At 46.5% G+C, this 12,705-nt stretch overlaps 1 protein-coding gene across 1 annotated transcript in view; it reads right to left on the bottom strand.

Moving 5' to 3' along the window:
- The window catches only part of FAM73B (family with sequence similarity 73, member B), a 33,758-nt gene extending 21,261 nt beyond the window's left edge, over positions 1-12,497 (bottom strand). Inside the window, exons 1-7 of the mRNA XM_006892472.1 lie at positions 12,258-12,497; positions 11,252-11,462; positions 9,356-9,468; positions 8,330-8,447; positions 7,856-7,992; positions 1,725-1,842; positions 442-542 (exon numbers count right to left, since the gene is read on the bottom strand). Coding sequence (XP_006892534.1) covers positions 442-542; positions 1,725-1,842; positions 7,856-7,992; positions 8,330-8,447; positions 9,356-9,468; positions 11,252-11,462; positions 12,258-12,353 — 894 coding nt within the window. The 5' untranslated portion in view covers positions 12,354-12,497. The remainder of the gene's footprint in view (positions 1-441; positions 543-1,724; positions 1,843-7,855; positions 7,993-8,329; positions 8,448-9,355; positions 9,469-11,251; positions 11,463-12,257) is intronic.
- Positions 12,498-12,705: the final 208 nt, after the last annotated feature.

Raw genomic sequence — 12,705 nt, forward strand, 5'->3', positions numbered from 1 at the left:
AAACCTGAAGCAGGTTACTGTCCCCTCCCCGGGATCTCCATCTCTGAGGACTTTTCCCAAAAGGACTATTTACTGTCCTCCCGCAGCCATTGGCCAGGCTGACATACATGGTGGCCACAGAAGGAGTCTGAAGTCAAACAATGGGCCCGGCTCTCTGGAGAAGCGTGACGTCAGTGTAACTGGCAGCAGTGAAGGGGAGGGTGCCCCTGCTCGCCACAGCACCCAAGGCCCCTGCTTCCTGGCTCTTCCTGAGAACTGCGCTCAGTCCCCAGGGAGCAGCACTAGCTCACTGCCAAATTCCATCCCCACCAGAAGAAAGGTCTGTGCTTTCCCATGACCCACTGCTCACCCTGCTGGCCTCCAGGGCAGCCTCTGCCTTCACCCCATCCCCGGTTCAGGGAGACGTGAGGTGGGACCACCCTTCCCTCAGCCCTGCGTCACCTCAGTGGCAGAGAAGAAGGAATCCTCCGAGGTCAGGCTATCCTCATCATTGGCCCGAAGCCGCAGCGAGCCCTCTGTCAGGGGCAGCATGAGGGTCCTCTCTGGAAAGAAAAGGGCCTGGTGAGATTTCCACACCCAGTTTCCTAGGATTCATGAATGCAAAGTCTACCAACAGGTGTGTAGAAGCTCTCTGATTTATTGAGCACTTCTTCATGAAGACACTGTATTACCCCCTCAAATGAAGTCTCTCCTTCAAGTCTCACAGCCTTTTGAGGTGGGCACATGATTATCCTCACTTCACACAGGCCTGTCCCCTGGTGAGAGACTGAACCTGAGGCCTGATAGCGCTTGGGCTCTACAAGGGGTGGAGACACTGGTGTGCAGGCACCGGACAAATCGTCCTCCCTTCTTGACAAGCTGAAATGCAACCACTGATCCTGTGTTCAAGGGATGCATGGGCTACTCACTTAGCATCTCTGGCCTCTCCTGTTCAGGGACTGCGGGATTTGCACCTCTGCAGGGGCTTAGGAAATATTCATCCAGAAAAGGGTATAGATCAGCAGGAAAACCCCATGAGACTGAGGAAGAGCCCTTCTCTGCCGCATGGGGCACCCAGAGGACAGAGGAGTTTCCCAACAGGCAAAGCTTCACTGAGGCCACGTGGGGAGAAACCACAGGGGCATGTGTGCTCTTGGCCAGCTTGTATCCCTCTTTGGGTATATGTTCACCAGGACCAGGGAGCCTAAAACTAAAGGGAACCCAAAGGCAGGGACACCCAGCACAGTCATGGCACAGGGCCTGGTACACAGTGGGCACCAGGAAGGCACAGGCTGGCTGAATGACTTCATTCACGCTTGATGATGTCACACCACTCTACCTCAACAAGGCTAACAGGACCTCTGTTCTTGACCCGATGGCCTGTTGGGGACTAATCTCCGTGTGAATCACCCCTCTGCCTGCCCAGTGAGGTCCAGAAGCCTGCAGCACTCAAGCCAAAGGCCTCAAAACACCATCAAGGGGATGTTGACACACAAGTTCCAAAGCCTACCCCTCGCAGGATGGGGAGAGGCACATTGTTCAGGGACTCCCAGACCTCATCCCAGCTCTGCCTGCCCCGTGCAATGGCACACCTCTGTTTTTCAATGGGCCTCAGTTTGCCCACCTGGACATAAGGCAGTGAAACAGAGGAGTCGGAGGGCTCTGAGAGTTTTACTGTGCCTGAGTCCAGCCCCCCTGGTTCTCTCACGGCCCCTCTGCTAGCCCAGGCCCTGGGCCCAGCTCACCAAGGTCCAGTAGCATGTTGTCTGATGGGAAGGTAGAGTCGAACTCGTCCTGTAGGTGGTAGGCACGGTGCAGCAGTGACTCCAGCTTCTCAGCAAACTCCCTTCGCTGCGACTCCGGCTTTGTGAAAAGCTGCGGCTGTTAAACCAGACCCACGCTCCCCGTGGGACAGCCCAATCCCTCACCCTGTTGCAGCCTGAGCCCCGACTCCTGGGCAAGAGGGAGAAGGCTCTGTGGCAAAGGAACCAAGCCTGCACCAATTAGTTCAGCAGCCACCAGCCACAGAATGTGAACAAGCCCTTGAAGTGAGGCCAGTCCAAAACTGTTAATGTGCCACAGACGCAAATGACATGGTCTGGCCAGTGGATTTCCAAGACTTAGCACAAATTAAAAAAGAATGTGGAATATCACATTAGTAATTTTTTTATACGCTCCATGTTGGAATGATAATATTTTATATAATACTACCTTATGTATAAAGCACATTATTAAAATGAATTTCAATTCTTTTTTCCTCATTTTAGTGTGCCCTCTAAGAATCTTTAAATTACAAATGTGTCTCATAAGCATACATGGGTTCAAATATTGGCACCAACAGTTCCAAACTGACCTTGACAAATAATACCCCCATTCTGAGCCTGTCTATCAAGGAGACCGGACATAAAAAGCATTTCACACAAGACTGGCCCAGGGAAAGGATCATGAAGTGATTAATATAATTATTGCTAGAGGGGGGAGGGCTGGGCGGGGAGAGAAGTGCAGCAATGAATGAATGGAAATCCAAAATCTCTGTAAATGTTCATTAAAATTATTAAAAAATATCTATATAATTATTGCTATTGTAAGAGGGGTATGATTAGGAGCTCAGAAAGAACTGGGTTTCTATCCCACTGTCCTGTATTAACTACGTGCACTGGGGAATTGTTTCACTTGTGAGCATCAGGTGTCTCCTCTCTAGAAGGAGAGAGCATGCACCTTGTGAAGCATAGTGTTTGGTGCACAGGGAGCAGCAATAACGGTTAACGGTTGTTACTGTGTTGTTAGGGTGCCAAGGGAATTGCAGCATCGTGCAGCTCTGGGGCCACGGGCAACAACAGCCCACAGGCAGGACAGTGAAGGGACAGTTGCTTGGAGAGGGCATGGATGGCAGGAAAAGGCTTGGCAGAGAGGCCTGGGTGGGTCCTTGCTGGAGGTGGGAGTGGCTTGAGGTGTGAAGTTCACCTGAAATTTCCTCCACGGAGCACAAAGCATTCTGCAGCCTCCTAGGGCCACCAAGGCCACAGCATTGGAAAAAGAGGGACTACTTAGTCAAGCTGAAGAGCTCCTGAGCTGAGTGGTTCAGGCAGGTTCAGGTAGGCTCGACTGGGCTTAGGCAGGCCCAATCCTACTTTCCAGAGGCTACCAGATCCTGCACCTGCAGGGAACTGAACCCCAAGGAGGAGCCAAGGGCTGGTTCTGGTCTGAGACCACTTCAAAGGAGCCAGAATTTGGAGAGACAGTAATAGAAATGGCTTCCACTTGTGGAGTGCACATCCTGACCAGGGACCATGTCACTGCACCTCATCACTCAGCGAGGGCCTGAAGAGCTGGGATTTGTCCACTGGCCACTATGGACAGCTCTGTTAGGAACAGACTATCCGTGCAGCTGGTGGGGCCTAGGTAGGTTTAACAGAGCTCAGCACTGTCCTGAAGACAGAGTCAAGCCATAGACGTTTATGACGAAACAGTCTGGGTTCATGTAAAATAGAAAAGGAAAGCTAAAGTGAAAGCAAGTAAAATATAAATGCTTCTGAGCTCTGTGATCCCACCTTTATGTAAAGACACTATTCATAGAACACACACTTCAACACAGCTCAAGAGCAAAGTCTGGCAGGCTCACTCCCACAGGCGCCATCTCTGGGTGGTGAGATGATCCAGATGATTCTCTTCTCCTGTCTGACTTTCATTTGGGGAGGTGGTTACATGTGGGCCTACATGCCACTCACCAGTGACATCCTGAACCATTTCCACCTTGTGTGTCTCAGTTTACCCATGCAAAATAGTGACGTGAAAAATGATTAAGCTGTACTGTCATCCATCCTAGATGGCCCTCCACATGACCCCTGGAGCTTTTGATCTCATGAATTTGGAGCACTGATCCGGTTGACGCTGAATCCTGACCTGGGGACTCTGCCACCAGCACACTCCTCCTGGGAACTGCAGGGCCATGCAGAACAAGTACCAGGCCTGGCTCAGGCCCAACCTCATCCCCACGTTGAACAGAGGACTCTGCTGAGTTGCCAGGACATGTGCACCTCTTTCCTGACTAATGAGGATAATTCACTTAAAAGAAATTAAGACCTAAGATCCTAAATTGGAACGGTGGACCATGAAAAGAAAAAAAATGTCAGAAAAAACCCATTTTTTTAAAAAAATCCACATTATTTCACCACCCACAGTCAACACTTTCAAGTCTCCCAGACTTCATGCATAGACTGTTCAAGTACATAAACAGTGTTTTATATAAACATGGGACCCCAATGTGCACACTCTTGCCCATTAACAGGATATGTAAATGTATTGTTAAATGAAAACAGGAGCAGAAGAGGCCTCATTTTTTTAAAAAAGATGTGTTATTCTAGTTATTTTAAAAGTTTGAATTATAAATGGCAGGCAAAGCCTTTATAAGAAAAAGAATGTAGACCAGTTTATGAGATTTATGGTTTTTGGTAATAACTTATAATTAATTGAAAGTGAGATCTAAAAAAAACCAGAAAGTGAGATCTAATGTATTTGGGGTTGTTTAATAGGGTAATAAGAGAAGAAAACGCTAACAATTCAATACAGACATCTTAAGTTGACTGATGAAATAGCCGATGGGCAGTCTTCTGATATAATCCAGTAAAGCAGTTTTAAATGACATGAATACATACATATACACAAACACAACTACAAGTATAAAGGGAGGAAGTGGAAAGAAGATTGGTGGATGAAAGAATTGGAGGAGAGATAGGTAAAAGGCATATGGATTATTTCATAATTTCCATAAATCTACCATGAGCCCACTAAAAATTTCCATCAGAAAAAACTAACAAACCATGAAAAGATGGTTAAGACCTGTTGTTTAGTAAAAAGAAATAAGGTAATAAAACCTTATACAAGACAGACTAGATATAAGACTGGGCTTTTATTAATGTTAAAAAAAAACCCAGCCCACATTATAGCCTCTATTACACATTAAGGAGCCTTGGTAGTCTAGTGATAAGGAATTGTGCTGCCAAGAAAAAAGCAAATAGTTTGAATCCACCAGCTAGCTATTCAGAGGGTGAATGGCAGCTTCCTCCTGTGTAATATGTGGCCTCTGAAAACCCAACAGAGGGTCAGATATGAGTCAGTTTTGACTAGACAGCATTTAACTTCACATAACATACAAAATTCAACTCAAAATGGATCACAGACCTAAATATAAGAGCTAATACTATAAAATTCTTAGCGCGAAAAAGCCCGCAAGAGTAATGTTCATGATCTTAGCTAGGCAATTGTTTCTTAGATATTATACCAAAAACATAAATGGCATTTAAAAAAATACAGAAGTAACTATTCATTAAAATGTAAAACTTTTGTTTTTCAAAGGATACCATCAAGAAAAGTGAAAAGACAACTCATATTTTCTAACCATCCACCTGATATAAGAATATACAGAGAATTGTTATAAATAAGTAATGAAAATTTTTAAATGGACAAAAGATCTGAATAGACATTTCTTCAAAGAAGCTATACAAGTGACCAGTAAGCTCATGAAAGGATGCTTACTATTATGGTAACTGACATTAAACTTTTTAAAGAATTGTCAAAAGACAGCCCTGACTCCTGGACTCGGAGTACACCCCCCGTACCCATGTCCCTCCAGTCCTGGGATAGGGGAGGAAAATAGTTCATGCTGTTATCCCACTGGACTTCTGGGCTCCTCTCTCACATAGGTAACCAATTCCCCTAGGTTAACTCCCTGCTTTTAATACTTCTAGTTGTTCCCATTATTTTTAGATATTGACTATCCCATGAACTGCCAAAAACACAAATAAGTCTGTCTTGGAGGAAGTGCAACCAGTGCTCCTTAGAGGCAAGGATGGTGATATTCTGTCTCACTTATTTTGGGCATGATGTCAGGAGAGGTCAATCTCTGGGTAGACATCATGTTAGGAAAGATACAGGGTCAGCAAAAGAGAGGAGGACCCTCAACAAGATGGACTTACACAGTGACCACAATGGGCTTGAGCTATCAGAGGTCATGGGGACAGTGCGAGGTCTCCATCTGCTGACGACAGTGTTCCTGTGAGACGTGGTTGACTTGATGGCACCTAACAACAACAGGCCCTGACTGATTCTCCAGCTTCTGTCTACCTCGTCCCCAAAGAGGTGACCCCAGCTGACTTTGCTTCATTCACATTCTGGGAATTTTAAAGGTAGACCAGCACGAATAAAACAAAAATAGCTCCTAACATCACCACTTTCAAGGACTAAAAACTGTGTTCCCCTAAAATGTGTCAACTTAGCTGAGCCTTGATTCTCATTGGTTCAGTAGTTATGTAACCTGGCAGGGATGTACTGATGTGGTCACTCCCCATGCTGTGATCAGATCTGATCAGTCAATCAATTAGACGGGGGTTAGAGTGGGATGTAACACCTTTAATCAGGTCACAGCTCTGATCTGATGTAAAGGGAGCTTCCCTGAGGGGGAGCCTCTAACATCTTTCCTAAGAGATGAGGGAGAAGGAACAGAGAGAGGTGGAAACTCAGAATCAAAAAAGAAGAGACGGGAACGAAGCATGTCCTTCAGACTCAGGGTTCTACACGGGAGCAGCTCCAAGACCCAAGGAGAGACTGATGCCAGCACAGATGCAGATCCCTAAGGGATGCTCGGCCCACAGACGCTAAACAGAGACACAGACTTTCCCCTGGAGTCAAGAGAAACAAACCCTCCGCTAGAGCTGGTGTCCACACTGCAGACTTCCAGACTCTGAAACTATGACAGAATAAACTTTTTGTTTGTTAAAGTCATTCACTTCTGTTACAGTCATTCATTTCTGTTACAGCAGTGAACTAAAACAATCACTCCTAAGAGTTCTACCCCATAAACATGAGCTAGAATAAGAAAAGTCCAACAGGACAGAAAGGAATAGAAAACAGAAAAGCCTTTTCCCACTTTAACCTCTAGATTCTCTCATATACCTAACTGTTAACAAGTTCATGTGCATCTTTCTAGAGGGAAATAAAGATGCACAAACACACCAGCACTGGCACGTAAGTGTACAGATGCACAACTTTGTAAAAATTTACACATATGGGTCACACTATATACATGGCTCTTCATTTTGAGTTTTCTCTTAAGGCCTCATCTCTGAAATGATAAGACATCAGCTTACACAGCTTCCCTCTCACCTTTTTAAGGTCTGCTCAGTAAGACCAGCCCCTTCAATGATGTGTAGTTATAGTTTATGGGGCTTTGCACTTTTTAAAAAAAAACTAAAAATAGTATTTCAATCAATATCCTAGAACAAATATTTTGGCCTACTTCTTTGAAAATATTTTGCCTTTTTTATTTTCTTTTCCTTTGCAAATAAGTAATATGATATAAAATGGTATTTTAAAAAATTAGTAAAAGGGGGAAAGCAAAGCCATAAAATCCTATCAACTGTGAATATAACCATATTTTTTTTCCTATAATTATATTTTATTAATTTTCATAAACATTTACAGAGATTTTGGGTTTCCATTCATTCATTGTTGCGAATATAACCATATTTCCTTCTAATCTTTCAGGAATACAGCTGATTTTGCTGAGATCAGGGTATGAATAGCACTATAATTTGTTACATTGGCTCATTTTGCCTTCTAAAAGGTCTACGCCAACTAATATTATTATTAATTATGAATAATCATTAATAGGGGCAACCTATTTTTATTCAGTAATTTCCAAGCACGAGGCATTGTGCCAAGCACAATTTATGAATTATTTTAGTTCAACATTCTTACAAAGAAGGAGTGTTTTATCTAAGGGCAAACAGCTAGTGGAGCGTCCAAAGTCAGGCTGCCTCCTACTCCATGCTACCAAGCTTTTCCCATGTAAGAGGGGATGCAGAGGAAGACCACTTACCTCAGACAGCACCTCTGACGCTGTCTCTTGGTTCTGGAGGCTGTCCCCTGGTGTGGGGGTGCTAGTGCTCTGCCCCCTCTGTTCCACACTCAGGGCCTGCTCCCACTTCTGCAGAGCTTCATCAAACAGCTCCATGCCTGAACATGGACGGGAGAGGAGGGAGGGTCAGGACCCCAGCAGAGACCACCAGTGGATACCACCCCAACACAGTGGTCCCACACAGCTCCGCTCAAGAGGGGGCTCTGGAAGGACGATGGGCCAGGTCCTGATGTCTTTGTCAGGTTACAGGCCTTCATTCAGACCACACTGGTTCCAGGAGAGTGCTCCACGCCCAGAAATGGCTGGCAAGTACTAACTGGGGTATTGAGGTGGATGTATCACTATCCACAATATTCTGAGCCTGGTCTGGGCACCTGATGGAGGTCATTTCGCCCCTGCCCAGTAAAGCCAGACGCCCAGCATCGGGGCCTGTACCTTGTATGTAGAGGCTCTCAGCGTTGGCATCACTGGCAGTCACAGACTTCTCCATCGTTCTAGCATCCCATGGTCCTGAGCAGGCAGCTGTGGGGCTCGATGAGTTCACCACCACCATCTATACACACGCAGCACAGAGATCCGAGGGCATGAAGTAAGGCCTTCCTGGACCCTCTGCAGGATCCCTCTGAGCCTTCCCCATGACCTCTGCAAATACTGTCATTGCACTAGTCCCTAGCCATTGTATCCAAGTCCCTCACGTAGCTGGTTCTACAAACTCCAAATGTCTGGTGATCCCTAAGAAACTGTCTAAAAAGAAAGAAATTCTGGGGCCAATAGCAGTCTGGTAAATCTCACCCTGAGCCCAGCTCCAACCTACTCCCTGCTCTTAGGCTCCTGCCAGTCTGACAAGGGCTGAAAAAACAGGTATTAAAGGCTGGATCAGGCACCAAGGCCAAAGTGTCACCACACACCCTCCCAAGCTGGGGGCTCCTCCAGGACTGTCCCTGTGTCCTGAGGGTAATGCCTGGCTCAGAGCTGGTGAGTGAATTAATACCTACAAACTAAATGCCGTTCTCCAAAAGAAAAAAACTTCTTTGTCTTTTTTACTTCCACATCTCCAGTGCTCATCAGAGTCCCTGACACAAAAGAGATGCTTATTTATCATCGATAAAGGCATAAATGAATGAATAAATAAACTTTCAGAGATAAGCATCTTTCTCAAAAAGACTATAAACTTCTCTTGTGCATCTTATTCAATTCACCTTTTCTTATCAATGCTAGGAACGTGAAAGTGAATAATAAAAATCTTTGAAAGCTTGCACGGATGGATGAATAAATGGGAAGCATGGATAGAAGAACTGACTGACTCAACTTTTCTCTCTCCTCCTACCAACCAATAAGGTCCCAGAGACTGGCAGAGTCTCTGGCAGAGACAGGGGCCCACTTGAGCCACTGAGTCTGGAGGCAGTGACAGGCATCCCAGTTGCCCATGCCCAGCCTGGAAACCCAAGCCCAGGTTCTCACCGAGGCCAAGCTGTGGGAAGAGCCTGAGTGCTTGCTGGGCTCGATGGAGGAAATGCCGCTCAGAGTGTCGTTGCTCTTGCTACTGGGGCTCTGTACCCTCCGGCTGGAGTAGCCTGTGAGGAACAGGAGGGCAGAGGTCATGGCAAGCTCTCACCTGGGCTGTGCATGTGCTGGAACCATCCTCCCACTGACCCATGCCTAAGTGCCAATCCTGATCTACAAGCCACGGCACAGTAAGAACACTTGTTGTCATGAACACACTGGGCCCCTACTTGTTCTCCTGCTCCTTCTCAGATCCCCACCACCCAGCACAGAGCATGCACCAGAGAAGAGCCAGCTCTGCCAGGGGGAGCCTGAGAAAGAGCTCCGCTACTACTTCCCACCTCTTTCTTAGTTTATTTCTTTTGTGCTGCTGACCACCTGACTGATTCAGAATATTCCCTGGTTCCAAGAAGAGATTTGAAGCCACAACTTTAAAAGAAATTTTAATGTATTAATGACGCTTTAAGGAGCTCTGGTGGCATAGTGGTAAGAAGCTATACTGCAATGCCAAAGGCATGCACTTCAAGGCCACAGGCTTCTCCGTGGGAGAAGGATGGGCAATGTCCTCCCATGCAATTAACTGACTCTGTAAACCTGCTGGAGGGTCAGCTCTAGGTCAGTTCCAACTTGACAGTACTCAAAAGCAATAATGACACTTTTTAAAAAAGAAAAAAACCCTTTTCTCAAAGAAAAGTGTTACTCACTACTCACTGCCATCGAGTTGGATCTGACTCACAGCTGACCCACCTATGGGTTTAAAAGGGCTGTAAACTGCACAGGAGGAGACTGTCCACGTTTCCCCCAAGAAGGAGCGAGTGTACTTGAACTGCCCACCTCTGGGTTGGCAGCACAACTCCCCACTGACTAGACTAGCAGAACTCCAAAGGAAAGTAGGAAACAGAAATGGGGTGGAACCAGAGGGTATTAGCACAGTCACTTAAGATCAAGGTCAGGGCCCCAGTACCTGTCAGCCAGCTGACATTTTAAGGTTCTGCCTGGTCTAGCCTAAAACTCATCTTTCCAATTGTAAAGATAAAATTCCCATTTTGCAATGACAATTTTTTTTATTTTAAACAGATTTTCACCTAGAGAACCCCTGGTCAATGCAAGAGAACCTTGTAGTATTTCTGCATGGCAAACAGTGAATCTTTGGGGTACAACCAATAGGGGACTACAAAGATTTACTGTTTTTTTAGAAAGATGAGTATATAAATTAATTTCTTTCTAAATATATATTATCTTAAAATCAATTTTTAAAAGAGGAAAAAAGCACAAATGTGCTATTCCTTGGTTCTTTCAAGTATTCAAGAATAAGTTCTGAGGGGGAAAAAATGTAAGTCTAAATCCATCCATTTCTAGTTATAATTTTAATATGATTGTTTTTTTAAAAAAAGGAGGGGAAATGATATCAGCAGCCACAAAACAGGTCAGTAGGTAGCAGCCAAGGGCAGGAGTAGGGACATGGGGAAATCTACAGGGTGATGGAAAAGCTCTTAATTAATGGTGTGTACATGTTGAAACTCCTACAACTGTGTGCTGAAAAGGGCAAATATTACTGCACATAAATTAAATGGCAATTGAAATAAAATGGCACAGCTCAGTAATGGTTTAGCCTTTGTTGCCCCTAACCCTGGAGAGTCCTTCCCTAGTCTGAAGATGCATGCTCCATCAGCCCCCTCTGTGCCCAAGTACTCCCAAAGGGGTCCTCACCCAATGAGAAGGACCAGAACCACTTATAAGGCCTATGCACATCACCCCTCAAATCCTCAAAATGACTCGAGGAAGGAAATGCCATTGTAATCTCCACTTCACAGGCGAGGGCACTCAAACTCGGGTGAGTTCCTTTCCACCCACCTTTTTTCACTGATGGGACCTTCCTGGCCATCAGGACGGGGAGGGGCACCGTGCCCAGCTGCTCGCCTCCCATCTTAGGGCTGACCTGCTTCTTCCTCCGACGTCGCCTCTTCAGCTGATGGGCAGCCAGCGTCAAGGCCACAGTCCCCAGGGCTGTGGCAAAGAGGACCTTCCGTAGGCCAGGTGTCAACCGCAGCTGGGAGAAAGCTGACTGCAGGAAGAGAGGGGAGGTGGCAAGGTTAGTCTCCCCAGGAAATTCCTGAGGCAGGTGGAGCTGCCCAGTAAAGGATAGAGAGTACCTTGGGTGCCCAGTGAACAAAATGCTGACCAGCTGAATGGCTGAGAGGCAGCCACCTCCACAAGAGGGCACGGCCAGCCTCTCTGAAGCACAGACTACAGAGATTTAAAGAAGGAACAAGCAGGACGGTAAAAGAGCCGTGCCAAGCAGATCACAGATGTCCATAACACCATCAGCACCTGACTGAATACCCTCTATGCCAGGTACCACACAAGGACTTTACCTGTGTTAACCTACTAGAATCTCTATCATATTCCTGATGAGGAAACGGACTCTTATACCTATTAAGGCACATGTCCAAGGTGACACTAGTGAAAAAAACACTGAACCCAGATCTGAGAGTTCAACTTCTCAATGGACCCTATGAAGATGACAGTATTCACTCCATCACGTGTACACATTCTACCAATCCATCCTCAGCACTGAGTCGGCTGAGAGCCACTCAAGAGGGGCTGTATCCCTCATTCCCTTTCCGTAGTGTCTGGGGAGGCCTGGAAAGCTACAGGCACTTATGGTTGGTGAGTAAGGCATTAGTGACCCCTCTGATAGATTAAGAAACTAAGGTAGAAAGTTCATTCAGTCTGGGTCCCCAGACTACTAACCCAGTCCTTCCACCAGATACCAGGGGCAGTAACAAGGAACCAGCTGTTCCAGATGCTGAGAGGCCCCTGAACTGAGGGGCTCAGGGTTTCATAGATTGACCCTTACCTGGCCAAACGTTGTATACAGAAACACAGGAATTTCAGCCACTGTCATGGCCAGGGCCTGGATCATGGACATGCCCTCTGTCCGCCGGAACGCCATGGCAGGACCAGCACCCTAGGCAAGGGCCCACGAAGCCAAGGACTTCCAGAGAGGACGTCTTCAACTAGCTGCTGACTCGTTCCTAGGCACTGTCCACAACCCAGAAGCACTGGAACACACAGACCACACGGTCCCACCACAGAGCTGAGGGGACAGACAGTCAGGTCAGATAGAAGGGCATGCACAAGGGTTAACACAGAGAATCCTGGGAGATCAGGTGCGAACGGAGTCCTGCCTGAAGCTCAGGGCTGGAATCAGCTTTCCATCAACCACCAGCAAGGAGGCAGCCAAACACCCACAGGCCTGCACCCATCCTGAGCTCTGGGCCAAAATGACAGCTCTCTAAGGGGCT

This window comes from Elephantulus edwardii, unplaced genomic scaffold (genome assembly GCF_000299155.1).
Source record: "Elephantulus edwardii isolate Elephantulus edwardi_28Jun2011 unplaced genomic scaffold, EleEdw1.0 scaffold00116, whole genome shotgun sequence".
Lineage (NCBI taxonomy): Eukaryota > Metazoa > Chordata > Mammalia > Macroscelidea > Macroscelididae > Elephantulus > Elephantulus edwardii.